Here is a 27980-nt window from a genome sequence, read left to right as displayed (position 1 = left end):
GAGTTGATATCCAGTAAACAAGTGATCCTGGTGTCACTGTCCTCCTGGTTTTCATCCTTCCCAACTCCTCCTCCTGTTCTGGTCAGTGTCAGTTTCGAGCCTTATCGCTCCGAAGAGTTTACTCAAAAACACACAAACAGGATTCAAACAGCACTTAATTAGATCATTATGACATTATTTTGTCATCGTCATAATTCTCATCATCATCACTTACAGGCTTTATACAGTGCTTGGTGAACTTGAAGCTGTGTTGTTCAGGTCTAGTAAGAGTATCAGTGCTACTGGAACAACTCCGGATGTCGTCTGTGGTCTTCACATGCGATGAACCGTGGAAGATGTATTCAAATTCACATCTGTTGCTGCAACACTTCAACCAATTATAGCATAAAAAACTGAAATTTTTCTGTATTTAAACGGGATGACACAATTTTTATGTTCTTTTATTGTTGTAAGAAATAGTTTTTATTTTTCTTGTTCGATTCCCAACAGCAGTATTTAGCTTTTCCCACAGAGCAAATGTACCGAAACAAAAGGAACAAGTTATCAGCCACATGCCAACAGAACGAAAAAAAAAGTCTGTTTTTGTTTCACTTCTATGTATTTTAAAACTAAACTGTAACTCTGTCAATACCTGAGTTCATCTTGGCTCAGCTCAGTGCTTTGAAATCTGGAAAGTTGGGATTCAGTGTTGCATCCTGCTTTCTTGAATGTAAACTGATGTTTGATCTTCAATTTTTCACAACTGGCGTGAATTGGTTCAACAGTCTTGAAGATTCCTTCTTTTCTGTGCATTTCAGTCACTGTTTAAAGCAGGCATGATGGCAGGATGAAGAGCTCAGTAATTTCAAGACTTGTGTGATGCGGGCTTACTGGACAACAACATGTGTTAACGTAGCCACACAAAAATGATAGAAGACTGAGGAAAAAAATAGGGTGGCCAAGTCGTCCAATCATGAGTTATTAAATACATGTCATTTGAAAAATGATGTTTTTGGTGGGTGTAAAGTGTTATGGATGTGACTTTATACAGAGTTAAGACAGAGTCTCTCAGAGCCTTTAAGGTTCTCTAGCAGTTGTCTCAGTGAGAGCATACGACCGGTTGCTGGATGAATTCCGGTTCCTGAAAGCACACAAAAAAAAACAACGTAAATCCTTGAAAGTTAATTTAATTCAATTCTCTTATTACTTTTCTTGAAATATAATCACATATATATTAATGCATGAAACCAGACACTGTGGACATTACCCCAACCTTTTAAGACCAAATTATACTCCTTGGATGATTTAAATAGTCAGAGCAGCATCCAATGAATCCACCATACATTGTCTGTGATATTTTATTATTTGCAATGCTTGTTAAAAGCACTGAAGCAATGACTTTTTTTTTTATGAGTATTTTAATTTACACTGTGCACCAGTATGACTTTAGCAACTTTGATGATACATGAAGCAGAAACGCTGACAGCAGAAAAAGAAATGTGATAGTAGTGACTGATTGTGAGAGAAACAAAGACCTCACCTTGTCATGAGACAGGCTATTATGGCTATAATAGCCAATATGATTCCAATGGTGACTCCGATGAGCACCGCTCTGCTTCCTGTGGAGTCCGACGGGGTCTCTGCTGACAAATAGTGAGGTAGTGTTAATATGTGCAAAATAGATTATTGAACCTTTTTTGGTTTTACTTGATACTTGACAGTGGGGAGACAGACAGTGAATGTAAGGAGAAGAAAATATGACATGCAGCGAAAGGTCTCACGCAAGGACTAAACCCACAGTGCTGCAGTTACGTTTGTCTTGAATACACCATAAATTGTTCTTTTGTGATTTGGTTGCAAAGGATACTCAGATTTGTAACAGAAGATAAAGTCAAAGTCAACGTTTACACAATGTCCAATATGAATGCCAGACTATTTATGTACCCACCTCCGGAGCCTCTGAGGGTAACACTGTAAATCTGGGATCCATGTCTGTTGTGTGCCACACAGCAGTGCTGCCCGTATTCCTCAGCGGTGATGTTGGCACCGCTGAACGTCAGGCCTCTTCCTGTCGACGCGGCCACAATTTGTCTTCCTCGATAAAAGCTTCTGTCGGCTGTAGGCAGACATGCTGCATCCTGGTACCACGTGTACGTGTGCACGGGTGGGTTAGCGTCACTGCTGCAGGTCAGGGTCACAGGCAGCTCGTCCTGTAGCTCTGCAGCAGGCCAGACTGAGACAGCTGTGTTTCGAGGAGGGTCTAACCAGGAAGTACAACAAAGATCAGCCTTCAAGCCTTGTGAGTCTGTCAAAACTCTAATTGTAACCCGATTATCAGCTTTTAACCCAGTTAATAAACTGTGAAGGGAAGTTTCTTCATCCAGTGAAGACTCTCTTGAAAAACTCTGTGTTTAAATGCTTTATCAGCTGCACTTTGCTGAACTTATTCTAAAGTTTCCCTCTGCTTTTTGGAGTATACTAGAACAAATGGATTAATAAATGAGTGGATATTAACATATCTTGAAGACTGTAGATTTGTATATGCTTACATTGTACATCAGCGTCCAGCAGTGTTGAGTTCTGCACTTCATCTCCAGTCTGTATCTGACAGTAGTAGCTGCCGGATTCACCAGATGTTACTTCACTGATATTCCACACCTGTCCATGGTGTTTGAGGCTCGGGCTCGTGCTCTTGTACCATCTGAACTGGGCCTGCGGACCGGCTGCAGGACTGCAGCAGGCCAACCGTAGGGCTGCACCCTCAGTGATGTCTCTGGACGGATGACTCAACACGGTGACTGCACTGGAGGAGTCTGAAGAACACAAGAGTTTGGAAAGAGGAGAATTACATGTTAAATTTCTACTTTAGATATTCATTTTGACAAAATGCACCATTTGAAGTAAATATTTGTCTATATGACAGCAGGGAAAAATCATATACTAAGGACTTGGCTACAAATACTGAGATCATTTTAAGTTCAGGAATTTGTAGGTTAAGCTTCCGATTGCATAAAACTCTCTTTTTGAGGCCAAGGCTCCCAAACCCTCTCCACATTTCTAATATGTTATCCACATTTATTTTACCTGTTGCATTTTGTACTGTATCTAAATATAGATTGTGTTTCTCTGTGATGGTCTAAATTAAGCTATTTATTTTTCATCTACCCAACAAGAAATAAATTCTGGTAGGAAAATTGTTAAATGGTTATATTTAGTAATTTCTTTATCTTTGACTAAGAAATAATAACATTTAAGGATTCTGGACCTAAAAATTACATTTTAAAAATAGTACCGTCCCACCAGCAGTAATAACAAGGTGACTAGTTGACCACAAAATAGTAAATTCTGGCAAATTCTTTCACTGGTCTAACAGTAGAGTTAGTCTTATTATTTATTTTTTGCGAGTAACAGCTTCAAATTGTGTTCTGATTTGCTCGGCCTATGTCTCACCGTTTACTGTTCAGCTTTTTTGTGCTAATTTATTTGTTTTATCAGCCCTACTGGTTACCAGGATTTATTGGGGTCTTGTGAATTACGGGATGACACAGTTTAGAAACAGGGGAAAACACAAGAAAACAACAAGAGAATGACTGAACAGATGTTTCTCAATAATTATTGTTATTATTATTTAGGAATATCTTTGTGGTAGAACAATGCCACTTCCCACACTAATAAAAGTCTAGACACACAACATGACTCAACTTTTTAATCCCTTAAAATGGTCTAAATCCCATTTTTAAAGAGCAGTTACAGTTTGTCCTCACGTTAAACTGTGAGAGTAATTTGACTGCAGTTTGATTTAATCTGAAAAAATTTAACTGTAAAGAACAGTTTTATGCAAGGTCATGTATGAGCAGTCTGTGGTCAGTTCCGGTTCTGCTTCTCCTAAATAGCACAAGATGTCAAAGCAAAGGTTACACAAAGGAAGTGGTTACGGGTGCTGAAAGACCAGAAACTTTCTTAGTTTTCAGGTTTTTAGACAATAATACCAATTGCACAATCAGTGTTGTATATTTATAACTGAGAATTTACATCCACAAAAATATCTCCATTCATGCAAGAAGAAAACAGTCAGAGAGACATTTAAAGAAGAGTCTCATAAGAGACAGGTGGGATTTAGATTTTAATTCTCACCTGCCACCATGAGCTGTATGCCGCTCTGCTCTGGCATCTTGTCTGTCGGATGGCTGGTGATGACGTAGAACACGTAGGTTCCACTGTCCGACCGTCTCAGATCAGAAATCCTCAGAGAACAGTTCTTGGTTCCTGGCTGTCCCAGGTACTGCACCCTGTTCTGGTAGGTTAGATCTCCGAAGATGTGAGCGCTGTGGAACACGTATCTGACGCAGACAGATGGACAAAGACTTAAATACTAAACTCTTCTTGTGTGTGTGTGTGTGTGTGTGTGTGTGTGTGTTTCTGTGTCTTATACCTTGGTGTAATACACCGGCTGTCTTCGAGACACCACATCTCAGACAAAACTTTGAACTCCTGTCCTTCTTCACTTCTTCCACCCTAACAGAAGACAACAAAGAAAGTTGGCAGCTTGACTCTAGATGTTCAAACCACAACAAAAACATTGCATGCAAGCTTGGATTAATAGTTTTGATTGTGATTGCAGATTTTTGCAGGGGCAGAGAGAGTCTTACGATTAAAGACAAGCTGCAGGATATATTGTAACAGTCAACAATGCCTTCTTTATTAGCCTACCTGAGCAGTGGGTCGCCCCCCTCCCCTGGTTTCATTGGAGCTCTGGGGGTAGTCATAGGAACAGGGGAGAACTACTGAAGAACCAATCACAGCACAGATGGGACTGGAGGGGAGATGGACTGACCAATCACCAGCAAGAATACCTGGTGAGAAAGGATGAGTGCCCTACTGAGAACAGGTTACTACATTAAAACCATTTAAAACTTGATGTTTAATTACCTTGTGTACACCATGAATGCTGCTGTACTCACCGGTCAGAGAGAACATGAGCAGCAGCCAGCAGGTGTGTGCCAGGCCTTCACCCATTTTCTTATAGTCCTGCTGTCTGTTTTTGTTGTAGCCTCCTGACCTTTTAACCTAAATTATCTGCTTCCCTTCCTTTGCTTCACCTGTCCTCCTCCTCTCAGGCTTTGATGCGGTCCTTATTTTGTCTCTCCTGTGATGTTTGTGTGTCTCTTTCTCCTCAGCAAACACTTTTAAGTCAGATTGTTCAGCTTCCCTTTCTGACAACAAGGAACTAGGGCTATGACTGGGTTTTCATATCAGTAAAGGGAACTTATAAATGTGTGTGTGTGTGTGTGTGTGTGTGTGTGAGTGTGTGGTGTGTGAGTGTGTGGTGTGTGTGTATGTGTGAGTGTGTGTGTGTGGTGTGTGTGTATGTGTGCGTGTGTGTGTGTGTGTGTGTGTGTGTGTGTGTGTGTGTGTGTGTGTGTGTGTGTGAGTGTGTTAGGTGGCTGGGGGATCCAGTATTTCTTTGCTGACTCAGTGGTACGTCTACCTTACTGAGACTAATGGCTGGTTGACATCTTACCTAAGTGCCCCCTAAGTGTCTCTATCGGGTTGTGCGTTATTATTTGTGTCCTCTCCTGTAAGACGGTGTGTTCAGGTAGAACAGGCCTGCAGGGTCAGGCAGCTCTAACAGAGCCCTCGTGTCCACTCTGTCCACTGAGAGACGTGCGTTGACGTCACTCGCGCCCCTCTCGTGTGCGCAGCTGGCCGCTCACCCGACGACCACAGCGCAGAGCAGCGACCGACTCCAGAGAAACTTTCACTAACTTTGTCTCGGTCCAGTCCTCCAAATGTCCCTCTGTGTTCACTCAGAAGCGGCCGCTGGTGGTTTTGGTTGATAGAAACGGTCGAAGGAAACTTTGTGATATTTGTTTTTTTTTTTTCTTCTGTTTTTCTTTTGGGGTCAGTAACCTGTGAAGAGACGAGGAAAAAAAAAAAAGGATTTACTAAAAACTGGGATTTATCTATCTGTGGTGGCGTTGAAACAGTATTATCGCCTGTCTTCGTGGTAGAAGTTGTTTACGGGCTTAAAAGTAAGATTTTTGTTGTTGTTGTTGTTGTTTTAAGAGGAAAAGCCAGAGCTTCACCTGCAGCGAAGAAAGACAGGTGAGTCATTTTCTGGGAGGCGACTTAAAGAGTCCGATAAGATAGCAGGCTAATATTGGTCTCATTCAGGGATTATAACCATGCAAATGGTATTTGTGAAGCAGCCATCAGAAGTAAAATAGTCCAACTGTATCATTTGAATTATTTAAACATCATTTATCGTGGTGAACTTTTTTAATGCCCTTTGGTCTGTTGAACCCATTTAACCAGCTCTCTCCCACATCCTTCGTAGTCTAATTTAGTGAACATGCAAAAGTGATGCAAATATTATGAACATTTACTAAATTTATAGGCTTTTTAAATATCACAGCATTCACATCATAATATAACATTACATAGCAAACTAGGAAGAAAAATAACTAAAGTGAAGATTCACGTTAGCTTTTTTTTTTGTCACGGGTCTCATTTAACTTCATGTCCTGCTGTTTGCACAGCAGTGAAAACTGTGACAGGTTTTAATGAACCTGGTTATCAGCAGAAAAGCTTGTTTACATGTGATTATGATACAAATATTATGAAAAGCAGCTCAGTTAACATACAAAGTGATTTTTTTTTGATTTGGTGTTTGAGTTTTCAAGGAGACTTTACATTAGAGCTGCAATGAATAGTTGATTAATCAATTAGTTGATCAACAGAAAATTAATTATGAATAATAAATTTGTCATTTTTTAATGTAAAAAAAAAAAGAAGAAAAGGCTCAAATTCTCTGATTCCAGCTTCATAAATGTGAATATTGGCTGCACCTTTGACTTTTGGAAACACCAGTCAACATTTTTCACCATTTTCTGACATTTTAAAGCTCAAACGATCGAGTAATCAAGGAAATATTACCTCCATCCTTTCATTATCTATACCAGCTTTTTCCTGAGCAGGGTCAGGAGGGGCTGGAGTCTATCCCAGCTGAAGAGAAAGTAATAGATAAGGAAAATAATCCCTGTTTGCGTGACAGGATTCAGTCTTAATCATTTTTGTCTGTTTATGATTTAAAAATGTTTATTGTAGAAATATAGTATCAACTATTGTGTGGCATTTTTCTTACATGACCCCCAATATTTTATTGCCAGGCAGAAGGGAGTGTTGAGGGCTCAGACCACCTGCCCCGAGGAGTCAAAGACAGAAGGAAGGAAGGAAGAAAGGTCCCTCATCACTGTCTGCTGTTGCCCTCTGCAACTTATTGTGTACAGATGTACGCGGAGAAAGTCGTGACTGAAGGGAAGATGGGTGAGTGCACATATTACATACACACTTGTTTTTGCTCCCCTTCTCCCAGCTCCTCATTCACACACACACACACACACACACACACACACACACACACACACACATGCACAGACAAAAAAATGCTGTGCTGGTCATGCTTCAGCTCATGCTGCCTGTTTTCTGTATTTGGGAACAGACATCAGCCCATTTGACAGTTAAACATTAACTGATTTGCTCAAAGCTGCCTGGCTGTCTCTGATATTCACTGGATTTATTTTGGAGGTCTGTTCTTTCAACTTGGAAAACATGTACTTGGAATGGTTGTAATATTTTTCTCCTGCAGTAAGATCAAGCCCAAACCCAAAAAAAAATGTGATTGTGATGGTGATAACTGGAACCAGAATTGACCTTTACACTCAAGTACACTGGCTTGTCACACATTATACTGTATTTGTAGATATAACAACATCTGTCTTGGCAATCATAAACAAAAAGATCACTGTAACCACATTACTGTTATTATGAGGTTGTCCTTCCCTATTTCAACACATCCCCATTGGCATCAATGAGACCCAATATTAAAAGGAAACCAGAGAGTCCACATCCATCTTCCTGTTACTCGTTAGCTGAAATGCAGGGTGGTGTGCAAGTGTTTTTAAGTTTTATGGCTCCTAATGAGTTTACTGTGAGTTATATGATGCTGTTAAGGAAGGACAGATAGGATTACTTGCTGTACTTTACTGTTGCTAGAAAGCTCTTCTGTCATAGTGAACTATGATACTCTTCATGATGTTTACAGAAATGTGTTGACTACTCACGAACAAACCAGTCTTTCTTTGGAATTTATATTACAATGTTTTATCCCTGGATACAAATATTTGTGGAGACAGCAACTTTTACTACATAAATCTACAAGATAAAAGTACTATTGCTTACCTTACATCAGGGACAGATTAAGTGCCGGCACAAAGAAGCCAGAAGTCTCTCATCAAGTCTGCAGCTAGGAATCACCTCCACACCTTCTCGGCTGCTTCCATCAACACATCTTCTTCCTCACTGTGCCTTTGTTGTAATTGACTTTCTGTGCGCACAGTGAGCCAGACGTTTTGTTTGTATTTCTGTTGCTTGACAGAAAGGAGTCCACCCAGATGCAGTGGTTCAGGCTAACGCTTTGGTGTGTATAATTACAGGAGAAACACAGTCTTGCTTAGGAGTGGCACATATGGTGTGGCATTTTTGTTGTCTGAGCTAAGATTAGGTGGGATATTATCTACTTTCAGAAACAGCCCGTGCTTACCTGAATAGTGATACGCAACTACACCATCCATGTGTGAACATGTAGAGGCAGGTTTCAATATGCATCTTTCTAATCAGGCTTATCTTTACTGCTCAGTACAATCGTGTTTATTTGAACTTTTCCACCATGTCAACCCCTAAAAGTATGAGTCATGGCTTCTGCTGTGTCTTCATGTGTGTGTGTGTGTGTGTGTGTGTGAGGTCTCCCCTCTGCTTCTGTACTGTTGTCTTTGCTTGAACCCTCTCTGACAACGCCTAGGTTCACTTCGAGATACTCTGGGTATTTTCTTTAGTTTGTATTTTGAAAACCCTTTAAACCGTTTTCCTATTTTAACTGGAGTGGGTGTATGTTGAATCAGGCTCAGCCCTGTTTTTGATGGACCAGATACCCAAAAATCTGATCTTCCTGCTACAGAAAGTAGTTTTGAAATCTGTTTCCCAAAGTCCAAATGTCAGTGCCGCTGAGAGGGCCGAGGTTAATGCAGTGGATGCTGACAATGCAGTGAGGTGTGGAGTTGGTCAGGAGAACTAGAATATTAAAAGGTGGACATTATTGGCCAACTGTAATGATACTGGTGGTTAACTTTAAGCCAACAAAGTACCGTGCAACTGTGCTCACATGTCAACAGATCCATCGCTATGACAACAGGGCAAACTATCTGCTGTGGTCGAGCTTTAGCTGGGATTGTTTTGCTGAATAGCACTAAATGACTTACACTCACATTAAGAAGTGTTCCAGAGAGTTCTTGACAAACAACAATGACTTTTGAGAAGCCTTTTCTGTTTATAAAACCTGGGAAAGGTTTCTCTAAAGACTGTTACAGTGAACCACGAACACACTGAGAAACCCTTGAGAGTTCCTTAGATCAGCAGATAGAAGGTGGAAAGATCCTTCGGACAAAAGGTCACTGCCACTATTTCGTAGAAAATTTGGCTTTGGACAACAAAAAGTATATTTTATTTCATAATACAGGGAGTGGACAGCTGCACATTTCATCTGGTGCACAGCTGCTTCGTCTCAACCAAAACTAAGGTGCTACTGTGGGTAGGACGGAGGCGTAATCTTTGTAAAGTTAAGGGTATCGCTCACAACATCCCACACAGTGAGGAGTATTGTGTGACTCATGGATGGGGACAGAAATAACCCATAAAATGTATGTATTGTAGTGTTGGTCAGTCACATGGAAGAAGTGATGGGTCATTCTTACCTCCAATGTCAGCCCTGCCTACAACAGTGGCGACAAACTGTCCAGTCACACAATGTGGGCGCTCTAAATTTAGACTGCTGTGTGAAATGAAACTGAACACAGATGCATTGTAACACTTGTATTTAGTATTGCACCTTTTCGTTGAGCATAAATTAGGATTAAGTTTGTTTTTCCTATGAACTCACAGAATTAAACTTCATGTATTAGAGGACATTTTGCTTGTAGATCATGTTTCAAGCTGTCAAATTACTATTTATTTTTTTTAATTAACAGGTTGCAGCAGTGTGACCCTTCAGAGAAATATGTCAGAAATTATATAGGATAGTCATACATTACACGTCTAATTGCTAACATCACTTTGATAGAGTTAATGCCACCATGACAGAAAAATGGACATGAGTTTCTCACGTTTTCTACATGGGACACATGCGATCACATGTATAACACACGTTTATCACATGTTGCGACATACGATAACATGGGGAAAATATGTGGAAAAGTTTTCACATGGGAATCTACGTGGGCTTCACACATTACACCATGAAAATAATCCAACACCACTTGTTTGTGCACATAAACATGTATATGAGGACATCACAAGTGGGTGTTTTTTTTTCGCACGTGTGAAATTCACGATATTTTATGTAAGGGCAAAAACATTTAATTGAAACATAACATGAATCAATGTTTACATTGTGTGTGGGTTAGTGCTTAAAAAGCAGGTCTCTGCCAGCTCTCTTTTTTTCAACAAGATAAAATCATACATGTATTATTTTTTTTTAAATAATTACCAGCTTGTACTATTGAAGCGTACTCATCAGCACATAATACCACAGGGATCTAAGAAGAACCCTGACTCATAAAACACACACACACACACACACACACACACACACACACACACACACACACACACACACACACACACACACACACACACACACACACACACACAGAAGTAGGTGGTCTCAGGTAGAAGTAGACACAATAGAGTGTTTGTTCTGTCCGGCTATGTAATTGGGAAGAGAGCAGGAAAGGAAGAAGAAGGAAGGACTTGGGGAATGAGGGGGTTGGACAGCACCGGTGTAGGTGTGTGTCTGCTGGAGCTGAGGTGTGCAGGAAAGGTTGTGGTATTTCCAGAAAGACACTATCTGAAAGAACAAACACAAGCTTGGAATGTCAGTGGATGTCCGACATCAATCAATCATTGTGTTTACTACCTTTTGATTCTCTTTTCACCTGTATTCTGTCTGTATTTTCTCTCTTTCTGTCCTTTGGGTCCTCATTGTTAGTCACAATTTCAAAGAACAATTACACCATTATTATGCTGACTGGCTGTTTGGAGGGAAAGCCTGAGGAAGGGAGGGGAAAGAGAGACCAGGTATGGAAAGGGAGGAGGAGTGGACATGAGACACAAAGAGGAGGACAGAGGACAGAAAGAGATGAGGAGAGAAACAGAAAAGAAAAGGTCGTGAGTTTTCAAGAGAAGTACTGTCAGGTAGAAGCAGAGGGAGCTAGGAGATGTGAGCAGATAGCAGAGAAGGTGGTTAAGGTCAGTGGAGTAGCAGCTCTATACTACTATCATGTTTCTTGATAACAACATGCAGTGTTACTGGTTTTGTACAACACTGATTCCTTGTCATTCCTTGAGTTGTTTTCTTCAGCAGATCATAACACAGGAATTTACATATAAGCTGCAGAAACAGATTTTGACTCAGTAACTGTGCAGAATTATTTCTATTGTATCAACTGGGTCCAATAGTAAAACAATAAAAATGCCCCCTTACAAAGTGATGTTGGTACTATATTGTCACAAAACACCGTACCGATGAAGATTTAGATTTTTTTTTTTGGTCTGATGTCACAATTTCTTCCAAACATTTTAAAGGAATATTCTCTTAATTTGATTAATTTGCTTATTTGTCTTCCTCAACGAACTAGAAAGATATCGGAAAATTGTTGGAGGGAGAGAAAGGCAGGAAGGAAACTAGCCTCGTCGAATGTTTTCTCTGATTGGACAGCGAACGCTGTATGCGTACAGTATCTCCAGCTGTTTCCTGGCACAGAGATGGACAGTATTACTGTTACAGTCCTGACGGTCCACAGTACACAGCAGAGGGTTCATTTTGACCTGTTCAGCATTTTCTTCTTTCAATGATCAGTATTAATAAATATACTGTAAACAGACTAAATGATTTTAAAATGTATTAGCATTAACAGATACTTAAAAAAAACAATCTTCAACAAATGTCCTGAAAACCTGATTTTCTTGATCTTCTTCAGACATTTTAACGAGTCGTAGCTGGAAACTCACAAGTTATATTCATAACATAAAAAACGTAGCAGGTGCTGCGCTTTGGTCACGTCACGGCTCTCTGGCTTAAATGTAACTGTAACTGATAGATATTAGTTAATAGGTATTGGTAACACCTGCTTTTTCTGCTTTGAGAAATTACGTGTCCACCTTTTGAATTACTGTATTTCTTCATAAAAAAAAAAAAAAAAAGTGAAATGATGTTAATCTAATTCACGAGTATACAAACACAAGCTAAAAACACAAAAACAACTATAATCGTGTCTTCATTGAATACACCAACGCTTGTTTCGGTACCTGCAGACCAGAGTTGAACGTTCAGGAGGAAATGAGCCGTATTGTGTGGCTGCCTGGTATGAGTGGCTTTCTTTCGGTCATTTCACGCTCGCCTGCAGGCACCTGAGCAAACAAGTAGCCGCTTTACTCAACGCTAATTAGTCATGCGATATTCCATAATTTCCCACAACGCTCGACCCGACTTTAACCTGAGCAGAGATCATAAAGGTGTGCAGATTCCTTTCGTAATTTCTAGTAATATAGATCATCATGAGCAGCCAGGTTGGCTGATTTTATTCACTGGTGTCAGCGTGGTCGATGAGCACAGTAACTTTTCACTAGATGACGTAGTCAAGATTTACAGATTTAGGATGTGATTTAATGTGTCCGTTCAAAGAAGTGTAACCTTGGCCTCCTGCTTTTGTCTGCACTGTTGCTCTAACCTTGATGATGATGATGATGATGATGATGATGATGAAGATGAAGATGATGACCACGGGTCTGTGTAAACGGTTGATCGTGGAAAGTGCTGCCCTGAGTTTAATGACAGGAGATGTGCATTACAGACTGACCGTTCTCGTTTCTGAATGTTCATGTGAATTACAGCTGTTTTGAATATCTGCAATGAACAAATATGCATCAACTCTAGGGGTTAAGTTGACAAATTCCTCTCAGAGGATATCAGGGGCAGAGAGGGACAGACTGATAATAACATCTGTATGCCGTTGCGCACGCACGCACACACACACACACACACACACACACACACACACACACACACACACACACACACACACACACACACACACACACACACACTGTACATGCTGGACTGACATGGCACTATATCCCAGTTTAAGAGTTTGTTCTTGCCTTGTGGAGAAATGCTCGACTTTAGACTATTGATCTTATCAGTGTCATTTGTACTTTTCAGTTTGTGCCAGATAAATGTGCTGCATGCCTCCTCATATTGGGGCAGTGAGCTAAAACCAGTCGTTTCTCTGATGTTTGCTGTGGGGCGGTTTAAGAGTTCAAAAAAAGAGGCTAAATTAAACACTAGCAGTCTAAATATTTGTCACATTACTAGTAAAATGTCTGCATCCATAAAAATCCTCAACTACTCAGTTAACATTAGTTCACTTTTCAATATTTACTCTTTTGATTTATTTCATCACCTAAGTCTTCTCTTTAGCCAAGTGTGTTAGTTGGTATGTTGTATAAGGCCTGAGTGCTGCTGCACATGTGCACTAGCATGTGTATTTGCGTGTCTGCGTACATACTGTCAGATGAGTCTTATGAAAACGTATGCATGCGTGTGTGTGTGTGTGTGTGTGTGTGTGTGTGTGTGTGTGTGTGTGTGTGTGTGTGTGTGTGTGTGTGTGTGTTTGCAGGGAGCAGGGGCATCTCTCTGACCTGTGTGTTGACCCCCTGCCGGGTGATCGGTGTGTGTGTAACGCTGATGACTTTGGGAGCCATCGGAGCAGCCGTCTGGGCCGTAGGTCAGACTACACTGCTCTCACACAGACACACATTTTGCTCAGATATGTTTTAGGATGTTTATATTTACATACTACCAAAGTCTGTCATTGCTCTATTTGCTATCACAGATTAAATTGACCTGCATTTCTTTGTATTGTTATGCCTCTGTAGTCACATATTGCACAATGGAGGAAGACACGGGACTGTACAATGGTAAGTAAGAGGGGACATGCTGATGGTTTTAACTTCACGGAAGTAATCTTATACCAGATACCAAGTGTCGGTGTAGTAAACATCAGATTTAACTTCAAACTCACTGTAGTGTTTTTGTTTCTGGTGGAGCTGTAAGTTTTGATTATTATATTCAGAAAAAGCCTTACTGTATTTAAATGCCTTTGCAGCAGTGTGTGCTTTAAATGACGTGTAGGCTTCCCTGCAGTCCAGGTAAACTCCGCTGACCAGCGTCTCAGAGTCTTCAACTCCGCTCAGAAAAGGTGGCGTCAGGTGTGTTCCTCCTCAGCCAATGAGCTTCTAGCGAGCATCAGCTGTGAAGAAGTGGGATTTGTCAGGTGAGATGATTATAATTACTTATATTTTGATGTATTTTTGCAGCACGGGATGATGTAGGACTAATGTGTGTGTTTTGTTTCAGTGTGCTGAATTACTCGGTCACATCAGTGCCAGAGGCCAGTGGGGATGGTGGCGAGTTCTTCTGTGTCAGACAGGAAGAGCTCAGCTACGGCAAGAAAATCAAAGACTCGTTGTTCCCATGGTAACAAACACCTGCACCTGTCCACCACACTGTCCTCTCTGTAGCCCCTCCTGCCTCCTCTTTCACTAGTCTACTCGGTTAACACGGAGAAAAGCTGAACACTGACGTCAGTTTGGATGTTTTCTTTTGTCCGTGCGCCTGGTGTTAACTCTGTCTGTCTTTGTTTCAGTGACTGTGAGAGCAGGGAAGTTCTCACACTGTTGTGCCAAGGTAAGATCACCGATCTGCTCTCATTCTGCCTGACACACTGGCACACTTTATACGCTGATACCTTACACCCACCTCTCATCTTTGTCTGCACGCCGGCTTGTAATCCTCCCATACACCTTGTTATCTGTGTCTTATTCTTTCTGTCTAATGTTTTTCTACGGAGCCTGACGTCTTCTTCCCGCTTATCTCACGTTTGCTTATTAAGCTCTTTACTGCTTTGAGTCTTTAACGCACGTATTCTCATTTTTTTTCTTGTCTATAAATGTTTAAATCTTTCACTTCCAGTTTACACGAGTTTTGAACTTATCTTTCTGCCCCTCTTTGTCAATCTTTATCTCCTGTCTCTCCTCGGCAGACTGCGGCCGACGTAGTTTTGCAGCAGACCGTATAGTTGGTGGAGTGGATGCAAGGCAGGGCAGCTGGCCTTGGCAGGTCAGCCTGCAGTACGATGGCGTTCACCAGTGTGGAGGATCCATCATCACAAACCGCTGGATTGTTTCTGCAGCTCACTGCTTTCCAGAGTAAGTCACAGCTCTGGATTTTATAAAGGAAAAACTGACAGAATGGATTATTTTATAGGGAAAATCTGGTGTCATGTAAATTTCTCGCCATGTCTGTCTGTCCAAAATGCTTGCAGGTATATTTGAACGCATGCTTGTATGGATTTACTTCGATTTCGACATATTTCACCACTGTTTGTGTTTGTAGTTTGCACTAGGGAGCCAGAAAGAATCTAAATAACAGACTGTTGTGGTCTGAACACATCTTCTCCATGTGTGTGCAAGATGGTGTATGGGTGTGAATTTCTATGTTTGTGTGTGTGTTTGGAAAACTTAGGAGCCACAGATTGACTCGTCAATGAGTCATCACAGCGTCTTTGTTTTTGCTCCTCCCGTGCCAGGCGGTATCGTTTTGTTAACCGCTGGCGTGTGCTGCTGGGCTCCATCTACAATAAACCGGTCAACGCCAACGTGGCCGAAGTGAAAACCATCGTTTACCACAGCAGCTACCTGCCTTTTGTAGACGCTAACATTGATGACAACAGCAGGGACATCGCTGTTCTGGCCCTGACCCAACCTCTCACTTTCAATGGTAGGCCACATGCGGGCACAAGGACACACATATAAAGATGGTAAGAGAGGAAGAATGGCAAATACATGGTGTGACAGAGTCAGAGTCACTCATCATGGTAATGTGCCCAGTTTAGGTTTCTTGTTTCCTAAATTTCAGCCAGTAGGAAAAAAAACCCTCTTTTATCTAAAATGATTATATCGGGATTGAACAGGATGTAAACACTGACGGTCTCTCCTGGAATCTCAGGACTCCTTATTGAAACATCCACACAAAGCTGAAACACAAGAATTCCAGAAGATTGGGCCACAAATTACACCTTTTACCGAGATAATAAAACTATAAACAAAAAACGGAATGAGTTACAAGCCTTTTTTGGGGGGAGAAATGACAAATGTGTTTGTGCAAATATAAAGTATTTACTCTGATTAAGAAAGTTGGAAGGTGAATATAAAGGAGCAAACAACAGCATCACGTTTCTGAAATGAACATATGATTTACAGCAACCTTTATTATGTGATGATACTGTATAGTCAGGCAGTGAGTGTTGAGGTGATTACGTCAATGATGTCAGTTAATAAAGTTGGCAGATACTTATCAGATACAATGCAATGCATGTAGTCATGGTTCTGTGCTATAATGCAGTAGCGGTAAGACCAAGCATCGTTTCTGCAGGTCATGACTGACATCTAGTGTTTGGCATTTATGTCTACAAAAACAGCATGAAGTTTACTGGAGAAAAACAAATCTGTCCAGTCTGAGGTTGAATGACTGGTTTAGTGTGCTGCTCTTAAAAAACAACAAGAGCTTTTCATGACCTGCATTTGATTTATTTATCTCTGTGCTTTACTTTGTTTTTATTGATGGGGACGATATATCTCAGTCGGACAAACAGACTCAAATGCACAACAAAAGTTAAAACCGTTAACTTTCACTGAAGTTAACGCAGGCTAAAAAAAAACAACAGTCAGCAGGTAAGCTTGGTTCAGCATCAGACTGGCGAAAGTCCAAAAGCAGGAACAAAGGCTGTAAAGCCACAACGGGTCGGCACAATAGAGTATCTGGCTGGGAATGAATGAAAATGTGGTAAATACTGAAGTAGCTAATGAGGGAAGAGGTGAGTAAGAAGGTGTTTGGAATCAGGTGATTGGAGAGGAAAGATGTAAAATGACAGAACTGAATGAACTGTGACAAAATCATCTGTGTATGTACTGGTGGTGGTAGAAAGCATGTGTGTGTTTATAGTCTATTGATCCATATGTGTGTGTGTGTAGAGTACATCCAGCCTATTTGCCTGCCAGCATACGGTCAGAGACTGATCGATGGACAGATGGGAACAGTAACAGGCTGGGGAAACGTAGGCTACTACGGTGAGGCGACATTTTATCACAGTCGCACTGTGAAACCATGCTGAAAGTTATTTTGTTACATTTCTTGACTTTTTTTTTTGTTATTGTCATTGCTATCACAGGTCATCTAGCGGATGTTCTCCAGGAAGCAAATGTCCCCATCATCAGTGACGCTGTCTGCAATGCACCTGATTACTATGACAACCAGATCACCACCAGTATGTTCTGTGCTGGCTACGAGAAAGGAGGCACCGATGCCTGTCAGGTCAGAGAGCGCCTGTGTTTGTGCATTTTGGTGTATAAATACTGGTCCTGGCGTAATGTCCTCTCCATGTTTGTATCTATAATTGAGTCTATTATTTGATACGAATGTGTGTCCAATGCATACCTGCTTGTTCAATTCAATTCAATTCAACTTTATTTATATAGCGCCAAATCACAACATAGGTTATTTCATGGCACTTAACACATTAAAGTCCTTACAGTGGAACTTTACAACATTAAACAGAGAAACCCAACAATTCAACAATTCCCACATAAGCTAGGAGGGAAAAACTCCTCTTTAAGGGAGAAAAACCTCCAACAGAGGGAAGAAAAACTCCCTTTAACAGGAAGAAACCTCCGACAGAACCAGGCTCAGAGGTGGGCGGCCATCTGCCTCGACCGGTTGGGGTGAGAGGAGAGCAGAGAGAGAAAAGGACAGCATAGAGATACAAGAGAAGAACTGTTGGTGGAGACGACAAGCGCAGGGCAGAGACATGCAGCTCCACGACGGGACATCTGCAAAAGAAAGAAGAGAAACTATGCGAGCGAGGGAACTGAATGGAGACAACAGATAATAAGAAGCTTGTGTGATATATTCCTGCATTCCTAAGCACTTGATTTATTCTTTGTGCTGATGTTAAATGGGAAGTTAAATTGTGGGTGTGAGCTGCTATAATCCTCTGTGGTTTCAGGGGGACAGCGGCGGTCCTTTTGTGGGAGAGGACTGCCTGTCTAAGACCAGTCGGCATCGTCTGCTGGGAGTGGTGAGCTGGGGAACTGGCTGCGCTATGCCCAAGAAACCTGGAGTCTACACCAGAGTGTCCCGATTTCTGCCCTGGATATCTACAGCTATGAGGGTGAGAGCTCCGACACTTTGAACTGGATTCCACTCGCTGTATTACTTGTATTTCATTGTGTTGTATTGTATTCGTTGACTGCCAATAGTTTAAAAAAAAAATCAACAAACAAATACAATCAGACTGTATACATAAAATACTTATATTGAGTATTGAAAACAGTAGGGGGCGAGTTATTTTCTGCTCACCAAACATGTAGCTGCCAGGTTATACTTGCTGTAAAACGACGTGTTTGCACGATGACTGCTTCACGTATCCTCACTCTGTTTGGATTGTAATAATAACGTTCACGATGCAAATGGTTGTCAACGCGAACGCTTGGTTCAAAACCAAGTACAGTATGTCTTCGGCCTTATGAGAACTTAACTTCGCAGTTACAAACATCCTAAAGTGCCACAATTAATTGCAGAAGGAGATCAAATATTGTTGCATGTTGCAGGGGGACATTTTAGTCAGTTACATCATTCATTTCTTCTCTGCATCACATACAGTATAAAGTTCTACTTTCATCTCTCCCCAGAACTATCAAAACTCGCCAGGTGTTCACAAAATGGCCCGAACATGAGAACGCTGCTGCCGTGTTTCTACTTTTTCTACTCTTGGATGACAATATGGACAATAAGGTTCTGTAGGTGATACTGTGATCCTGCAGGCTGCTACAACAGGAGGGATGAAAGGCTGTGATCGTCCCCTCTTGTCATGGCCTCAGCATTTCCCGTCACTCTGCAGCATTTCACTGAGGATTTACACACTTCCTGTGCCTTGACCCATTATTAAATGTCTACCAATACTCCTTCATACAGTATACTCCCTGTATGTCTGCAGAGACTCAGACAGAGCACGTAAGAGAGTCAAAGTTTCAACTCAACAGCAAAGAGTTACTGTGAAGTAATGAGTATTGAGATTATTTTTCTCTGATGCCATTTTCCTCATTTATATTATATGATATTATATTATATTTCAACTGCATACAATAGACATTTTTCGCAGCAGACATTTTGACTTGTCATTGTAGGGCAAGCACAGTTGTATTAACGATGACTCACTTTCATTGAGTGTCCCAGTGAGCCATGACAGGGAACAAACGTGCACAAAAACAGGACTTCCACTAAGTGGAATACAGCTGTGATCAATACACCTGTGCTGCAATGTCACCATAATATACATGACAAATAACCAATGTTACTTACAGTCTGAGATAAACAATGATAAACAGCTGAGACTTGTAGCAGCTCAGGTCTATCTGAAGCTTTCTTCATGTAATCTCAACATTTGTATTTCAACTTTCTCCTCTTTATGTGGAGATTTTGTAAACTGTATTTTCTCCATGAGTCACTTTCTTGAGTGTGCCGACTGCACCACTCATTCATAATAATAATCATAATAATAATGGCACAGTCAGACATGCAGACAATTAGGGATCTAACATGGTTGTAATTTGTGAGTAATGCTAATTCATAAGTATAAAGACCAGTTGTGTGATATATGCCATGTCTTTTTATATGCAGTAACCTGACTTTTCTATGGAAATTAATTATTCATACAAGACACTGTATTTCTTTATGACCCAGTGAAAAATGATGCTGATATCCCAATCAGTGTTTTGTTGTTGTCTTGTAAATATTAGTCAATACCTTGTTTATGTAGATGTTTATTCGATACGTGTTGCAGATGTCTGACAGTTCCACAGGTCTACACCTACAATCATGTTGTCATAAGATACAAACCTGACAGACTTCACTGCCTCTACCTGTGATTTCAGATGTTAACAATGTCTCATCACATTAACTGGCACGTGTGTGTATATTGTATATATACTGTAAGTGATATTCCCCATATAGTCATATTTAACAGGAAGCACAACATAACAAAACACATATTTCAGCAATATTTTGAGTTTCAGATTATTATAAAGAGGATGCTGTACTTCTTTATATTTCTGCAAAACATTGAATTTACACATTAAAAGTGCTTTTTATGATGTTCAGAAACAAGGAAAAAATATTACAATGTGAACATCCAAATACATCATGAAAAATATAATGTAGATATCACTGCATCTGTTTAATGGGACCATAACTACTCTCTGCCAAATAAGTATGCAACACTTTCTGGAGCTGATCTTTAGCTCTCCACTAAACAGAGTAACTTAGTTTGAACAAGTGTGTTCAGTCACATGAGACTCACTCAAAAACTGTATGATTTATTTCAATTTGTTCAAAAAGTCCCGTACGACCCGCCACCAGTTCCCCTTTTAAAATAAAATCAACGTATGTATTCCATTTATAGCCATTATGTTGGTACAAGAGAAATGAATCTTGTAAAATGTGAGTTGTTGCATTGAGTATTGTATTGAAATAAAGTCTTAATTAAAAACAACTTGCCCACAGTCATTGTGTAACAATATCACTTTTTTATATTTAATGTAGAAACTGCAGTACAGAGCAATTATACAGTGTCTCAGACAAAACAGAAATAAATACAGACAGAGATGTGCTGTTGTAAAAAAAAATTCCCCATTAAACACTTTTTAAATAATTAGGGTAAAATGAAATACCTGCATTTAGTATCACCTCACTCAGCTGTGTTTCAGAAGGGTTAAACCTTTTAACAGCACAGTATTATCAATAAATATCAATGCACAGTTGAACTAATTGGTGTTTTGAGTCTTTAACACTTGTGAAAGCGAGTATATTTCGAGACTACTGCAAATGCACAAAGATCTCAGTTTAACCGCCCTGATACACTTTGAACTTTTCATAATTATTTTTAGATGAAGACGTGACAGGTTGATGAATCTCAGCTGGATTTAACCACCGTGGCGTAGATGACAGAGGCGTCGCTCTCTGCTTTGGACCTGAGGAGAAAATCAAGTGTGAATCAAACTGCCTGAGGTCTCATTCCTGTGATTACTGTTAATACTGTGACTGAATGTTGAAATATTTAAAAGTTAAATTAATAAATAACTGATAATACTATTACATTTGAATCCTTAGTCAATTGTATAATTTCTCAGTTTTATGAGGTTTTCAAAATGAATGCAAAGAAATACATACAATCAGTGTGATTGCATACAAAGTCAATGTAAATATATGAGTGATGCACATTTGCACTGACCCCAAATGATTTCACTTTATCGATTACTGTGACATTCTGTCTACAGCAATGGATATCAACATTTATTTCACTCTGCGAAAAGTAACTTGGTTACATTATTTTGTAACTTGGTTATTTGAGAGTCAGAGTAACTCGAGGCTAAACATATGAACGTGACTAACAGTGAGTGAATACAGAAGCACTGTGTCACAGTTTTGGTCTGTCTGCTTCACCTCTGTTTTGTTTTAGTATCACTCCCTCTGCCTGCCTGTGATCTGTTGCGTCTCGCTTGTCACTCCCTGAGTTACTCCCTGTGGCCACTAGATGTCCTCAGTCTGTCTATCTGTCTCTGTCCATGCCTTGGTCTCCTGCCTACCTCACCTGTTCCCTGTCTTCCTTTCTGCCCCACCTGGTGCTACTCTGTGATCAGTCACTCTGTGTATATATACACCTGCTGCACTTCTGCAGGATTAGAAAGCCAGATTCCTTGTGTCTAGTCTACTACTTGTTATGTCCTGTTGTGTGTTTGGATCCTTGAACATTTGAAGACTACAGAGATCTGATTAAATCCATGTTTGGACAGTAAACCTACCCGGAGTCTCTGCTGTTGGTTTTGTGATGTGGACCACTGGTGTTTCTGGGTTTGATGGTCACTGTGGAGTAGGTAACCTCATCTTCAGATGATCTGGAGGCCTGAGAGAAAGTAGAGGGGTCAATATCTTTTTTTGTTGTTGTTGAGAGTGGAGCTGTTGTGTTGAACAGTGTTTGAGCACAGTATTTACATGGTGGTGCACAGGTAGAGAAGAGGATGGACACATGTGGATGTTGGTGTAAATAGGGTCAGATGGATCTTCAGTGGCGGCAGAGCTTGATCCTTGTCCACAGGGCCTGAAGTCAAACATGGTGTGCTGGAAAGAGCACAACAAACGTCCTCATGTTTCCTTCCACGGGCCCTTTGGTTAATTGAAATTTCTGCTTTGCCTCAACTAAAATGTCTAATCTGGGGTTTAAATATTGTGGAACATCATGTAAAGTTAAAGTTAGACAGAAAAAAATTAACATCACAGAAGAACTAATGCAAGATATTTTTAAATCACTAACTGTGAACTTGAGTGGGATCTTTCAAATTTCCCCTAAAATCCTTGTCGCAGTTTTAAACAACTTAAGTTTGACATACGCACTTTTTTATCTGCATTGGTCCTCTTCTTCCTGTCAATACAACAAAAACTAGTTCAACAAATAAATATTGCAAAAAAAGATGAACGTTTCTCCACTCAGAACAGAGAACTAAGGGAAGGGTTTTTTTTTTTTTGCTCAATCCCGTTGTGTCACATTTTAGGGGAATTATGTAATAATGGCAACCATAGAAAGCTATGAACTGATTTTCAGTGCATTCATGTTTTCACCTTTTTTCTTTGCTGTGTCAGAGGTGAGCTGTCCAGAATCTATGAAAGTCTGTATGTCTATAAAATTTGTTATAACAATAATTACAATAATATTCATAATTCCCCTCGCTTACAACAGAACACAAAAACCAGTCATCACCATATTCACTATATTAATATACTGGACCCTGTGCTGTGTATAAAAACTGAGTAAGTGGTTTAAAGTGCTGACAGAATGGAAATGAAGATGACACACACAGGTCATGCTATTACTCAAGACAACATGAGATAAAACACATCAAAAATATTGAGCAACAGGAGATGCAGAGATGACGCAAACATGAACATATAAGTCAGCAGCGAACAGTAAAAACGATCTGAGTCATTCAGTCAGACTGACTCTCTCCCTCATTCACTGACTCACCAGAGCAGAAGCAGTGCTGCTATCACCAGAGTCACAAAAAGAAAGACTCCAACTCCAGCTAAGACTGGGAGGGGCTCGATGTCTGAGGAGAAACACATAGTCAGCTCAGAGTGGGAATATGTCACATGCTTTAAATAAGTTCAGTTAACTACAAATAAATAATAAAGGTGACATTTTACATGTCACACTAGATTAAGAAGTACTGAGGATTCGAGAAATATCCAGCAGTCTTTCTATAAAGTAGTAAATAGAAAAGGGGAACAAACCATGCTGCTTTTCCTGTATGGCCAGCAGCACCTCGGCTGATATGTTTTCCCCCATTCTGCTGCTGACGTGGCAGTGGTAGAGTCCAGCGTCGGACGCCTCCACAGAGGGAAGAGACAGCACCTGTCCTGAGCCCACCTGCAGGGAGCTGGAGCTGGAGCTGAGGGAGGCTGTCCTCCAGTACCAGGTGTATTTATCTGCTGCAGGGTTAGCGTCACTGCTGCAAGTCATATTCACCGTGCTGCCCTCAACAACATGTTGAAGATCCATCGAAACAGTAATGTTCATCGGGCTGTCTGAAAAAGTCACAACATTGTTGGTGTTAACAGATTTATTTCAAAATAACATCATTAAAAAAATGCTTGCAGCATAAAACTATTATTGACCGGCGACTCACAGCCTGCTTGTGAGATAAATCTGACGGGTCACAGGACTTCTAAAGATTTCCAACAAATGATTGAAACAATTATTTCCCTGTTTTACAAATTTGTTTTTATTTTATTTTATTTATTTTATTTTTTTTCTCAAATTATTTATACCTCAGTGACAGCGATAGCCACAGCATGAGGCGTTATGTTTTTGGATTGTTCTTCCATCTGTAGATCCTATTATTGTCAACTTGATACACAAAAACAGATTTGTTTAATTTTGGCACAAATGTTCACCTTGTCCTAAAGATGGACTGATTAGATATTGGTGGTCAAAAGTCAAAGGTCAGGGTCGCTGTGACCTCTCATCCATCCCGTCCGTCTCTCCCATTCTTGTGAAGGCATTATCTCTGGAACACTTTAAGGCAGTTTCTTCAAATTTGTCAAAAACGTTCACTTGGACTGAAGAATGAACTGATTTGAATTGGATCTTCAAAGGTCAAAGGTCACTGAGACCTCACAAAACAGATTTGTGGCCATAAGTCCATGATTCATAATTATGACAAAATGTCACATAATTGTCTAATTGGATGAATTGGTGAAGTGATAACATTTTATATCCAAAAGGTCAAAGGTCAACTTCACTCTGAAAACAAAATGTACATTTTATATTTGGTTGATTGCTGAATTGATGACATTAATCTTAGTTATCCACCTTGAAACTTTCCCGATTGTATTGATCTTCTTTGATAGAAATCACAGCGTCTTTGCAGCAAAATCCATATTTGAATCAGTGTCTTCACTACATGAATGTGAACAGCATTCACTCTACTAGTTGGCAGAATCGTGCTAATGTGAGGTGGTAAATCTAGTCTTCTCCCTAACACAGACAGTATTCAACTCTTTAGGCCTCTAAGACTCGTTCAAATGAAAGAATGACGACCGAGGCCACAAACTGGGATGATGGGTCACAGTTGCCTCTTCTGAAGAGGTCCAAGGAACTAGAGGGCCCTCAGACTCTATATACTTTATGCTCTTTTCGTCTCATTTTACTTAAAAATAAACAGTTTCTTCCAGAACTGATGTCCAACTTTTCACAGCATTTCATGAAGGATGTGTCTTTTAAATAATCAGGGATATCTTTTACAGCTCTCTTCTTTCCACTCTTATCAACATGATGAAGCCGCTCAATGCACCACACACGAACAGCTGTTCAACTGTATAAAGGTCAATAGGAGACAGTGAAACTGTGATTATGAATTTCCTATTTTCAATTTCCAGTAAACTGACGTTGTACTTTTCTTACAATCAAGGGTGAACTTTTGACTCCTCTCAGTTTCTGTAACAAATCAAAACACAGACATTTGAAGACAGATTTTTAAACTTATACTCACAATGGACATCGAGGTGGACCTCGGTCGAGTCAACCAAGTCGATGCCCCTCCAGTTGATGTTATTCCTGGCCTGACAGCGGTACCGTCCGCTGTGGCTGGGCTGGACGTCAGAGATGGTGTGGATCCGCCCTGAACTGAGAAACTGTCCGTCCGTATACAGGCTGTATCCACTTTGTGTCACAGGAGGGTTGGCGTCGCTGCTGCAGGTGAAAGTCACGGTGCTGCCTCTGATGATGTCGCCCGATGGACTCACTGACAGCGTCACATTCTTGGGAGCGTCTGTTTGAGATGAAAATAGAAGGTTTAGCCACATAAAGGACGACTACTACTCTGATTTTGCTACATGAAAAAAAAAAAATGCAATGTAGAAATACATTTCTAGTAATTTTTTTCCCTTTATTGGCAGACTTGGAAAAAGAAAAGCAAAAACAGAGAAAAGGAGAGTAAATGATAAAAGTGGGCTCCACTATAGAGTTGATTTTAAATGACAGTAGAGCCGTCGGCTGTTTTATGGAGTAAAACACAAATACTTTCCGCAGTTCTTGGTGTAGCTATCAGTTCTGTGTGTCTTTTAAATGCTGCAATTACAGTTTGTTAAACAATAGTTTCCAGTTCCCTATAAAGACGTGGACACATGTGTTAACTATTAATTGAAACAATGCTTCATTCCTCCTGAAAAGTGGTGAAATTAAAAGCTATTGTGTCATGTATATCTGTGGTCTTTGTTATGTCGCACAGTAAAGCAAAGAAAGAGTGAAGAGAAATGATTGCTTTGATTTCCCACCTTATAGCCCAAACTTGCAACTGTTTTAACTGATTTTATTGGCGCCTTGTCTGTGTATTATTATTTTATTTTGACCAGCTATTAAGCTTATTTAAGTCTTATATTTTATTGTTTTAATTCTGCCTATTTTGTTTTATTATGTTTAGCACATATTTTACTGATGTAATCTTTTTCTTTGTTAAATGTAATCTCATCATTGAAAATGAGGGTTACCCCCAATGTATTCCCGAGAATTAAATAAAGGTCGAATGAATGAATGAATGAATGAAGGTTATGCAACAAAATATTCGGTTTAGGGTTCCATCTTTGCCCGTGCCGTTTTTATTTGTTTTATTATCTAAAATATTCTGTTGAATCAAAACTTAAATTTGAATTGTATGAAATAATGAATAAACAATGATGGAGGAGAATTACTTTCATCAGTTATTTCAGAGACAATTGTGTGCTCTTCTGTTTTAATGGAAGGATACCAACAAATTTATCCACTTCTAAAAGGAATGTGATTCCATGGTTGGATAAAGAGCATCCCTCTCAGCACAGTTGCAGGTAAAATAGCTAAAGCTGCTATAACTGGGAGGAGAGATCTCTCAATATGTCTACTCTACCTGTAGACCTTTTACCAGCTCATTATTTTATTGAACCTGACAACAAAAGACCTTTCTCACTCTAAATTCAAAAGAAAAAAACTTGACACATTTGTCTAATTACAACTGAGTGGATTGGTCAAGTGAATCCAGGTGTTAAAGGTGATGAGTCATGTATTTCGTCAAATGAATCCACTGAGACTTTGAGGCTCTGAGAGAGGAAACACTAGAAAGCTGCATCCATGTAACAGTCAGACTTTATCACAACACAAGTGTAGATATTACAAAGTTAATCATGTCTGCAGTGAACATGCTCTATACAAGTGGAGCTTTGGAATATTCTGTGTTACTCACATTGAACATTCAGCGCCACGGAGGCAGATCTGACGGTCTCTTGTCCGAGGACAGCGCAGTGGTACCTCCCAGCATCCTCTCTCCTGGCCTGGAAGACTGGACGTGATACAGGTCGTCCATCTCTGAACCACACAACGTCTAGTCGATCACGACAACCTGACACACAGGTCAGGCTGACATTATCTCCCTCTGTCACAGTGCTCGGTTGCACAACAGCTGTCAGCTCTGACACAGAAACATAAACAAATTAATCTCCACAAAAAGCATTTTAAGTCATGAGAAATGTTCCAGTATTTTACCTTTACCTTTCACAGACAAATAAGCATATGTTTTGCTTCTCCATCTGTTGAATGTTGTCACAAAACTAAAAAAGTATGCTCCTTCATCAGTGAGTTGTACGTTATTGACCTCCAGATCACATTTCCCCCTTTTGTTGCCCACGTATTCAAAGTGGTCTGGGGCAGAAGAAGGATTACGAAGGGGAACCAGCTGCCAGCTGCCAGATGCATGCTGCTGGGCTTTAGACCAGCTGACTGAAGTGACAACATGACCGAAAGGGTAGTCGTACATGCACTTCATAAGTAATGATGTCCCTTTTAAAGCACACTGATTATTATCAAAAGTCACACCCCAGTCTCCACTCCACACACCTTTGGAGAAAAAAAAAAAAGATACAGTCAGCTAAATGTAGTTGTGTGTCTGTTTCTTAAATTATTTAGTTTCCCCATGGTTTTCCCATTTATTAAAATAAAATGTTTCCTTACCTGGCATTATAACCAGAATAATAAGAATCAAACTTTCCATTATTTAAATCCACCTGCAACATTGTAACGCACGACACAGGTTACTACATGACATGTGGGCAGGAGAAAGGAAGGATCACATCAAAGTAAAAGAAACAAATCGCCAGTGTATGAAAGTCAAAAGTACTCACCAGCTGAATCAAA

At 40.2% G+C, this 27980-nt stretch overlaps 3 protein-coding genes across 6 annotated transcripts; 1 reads left to right on the top strand and 2 right to left on the bottom strand.

The window, feature by feature from the left end:
* Positions 1-424: 424 nt before the first annotated feature.
* Positions 425-5187, bottom strand: LOC138194512 (opioid-binding protein/cell adhesion molecule homolog). Of its 2 annotated transcripts, none has more exons than XM_069143305.1 (8): positions 4941-5187; positions 4690-4832; positions 4412-4494; positions 4114-4319; positions 2529-2792; positions 1928-2239; positions 1520-1622; positions 425-1120 (listed from the first exon to the last, which is right to left on the bottom strand). In XM_069143305.1, the coding sequence occupies exons 1-8, from the start codon at positions 4993-4995 to the stop codon at positions 1057-1059; spliced, it is 1230 nt and encodes a 409-aa protein (XP_068999406.1). In that variant the 5' UTR covers positions 4996-5187; the 3' UTR covers positions 425-1056. The 2 variants fall into 2 exon arrangements, with proteins under 2 accessions (XP_068999406.1, XP_068999407.1); XM_069143306.1 differs by having other exon boundaries at positions 1520-1619.
* A 541-nt stretch (positions 5188-5728) lies between these two features.
* On the top strand, positions 5729-20769 carry hpn (hepsin). Of its 3 annotated transcripts, none has more exons than XM_069143303.1 (13): positions 5729-6084; positions 7153-7305; positions 13770-13877; positions 14029-14070; positions 14297-14426; positions 14510-14629; positions 14799-14839; positions 15195-15360; positions 15741-15931; positions 17185-17280; positions 17382-17524; positions 18216-18380; positions 18901-20769. In XM_069143303.1, the coding sequence occupies exons 2-13, from the start codon at positions 7269-7271 to the stop codon at positions 18943-18945; spliced, it is 1284 nt and encodes a 427-aa protein (XP_068999404.1). In that variant the 5' UTR covers positions 5729-6084; positions 7153-7268; the 3' UTR covers positions 18946-20769. The 3 variants fall into 3 exon arrangements, with proteins under 3 accessions (XP_068999404.1, XP_068999405.1, XP_068999403.1); XM_069143304.1 differs by having other exon boundaries at positions 7149-7305; positions 13777-13877; XM_069143302.1 differs by having other exon boundaries at positions 7149-7305.
* LOC138194510 (B-cell receptor CD22-like) lies at positions 20666-27621 on the bottom strand. The gene is made up of 9 exons (XM_069143300.1): positions 27339-27621; positions 27034-27258; positions 25312-25590; positions 23552-23845; positions 23286-23367; positions 22658-22685; positions 22259-22384; positions 22069-22169; positions 20666-21237 (listed from the first exon to the last, which is right to left on the bottom strand). The coding sequence occupies exons 1-9, from the start codon at positions 27610-27612 to the stop codon at positions 21180-21182; spliced, it is 1467 nt and encodes a 488-aa protein (XP_068999401.1). The 5' UTR covers positions 27613-27621; the 3' UTR covers positions 20666-21179.
* Between the last annotated feature and the right edge of the window lie 359 nt (positions 27622-27980).

This window comes from Embiotoca jacksoni, unplaced genomic scaffold (assembly GCF_022577435.1).
Source record: "Embiotoca jacksoni isolate LCO1_2020_lvr unplaced genomic scaffold, fEmbJac1.0.p SCAF_11, whole genome shotgun sequence".
Classification (NCBI taxonomy): Eukaryota; Metazoa; Chordata; class Actinopteri; family Embiotocidae; genus Embiotoca; species Embiotoca jacksoni.
This window is presented reverse-complemented; position numbering and strand designations above follow the sequence as displayed.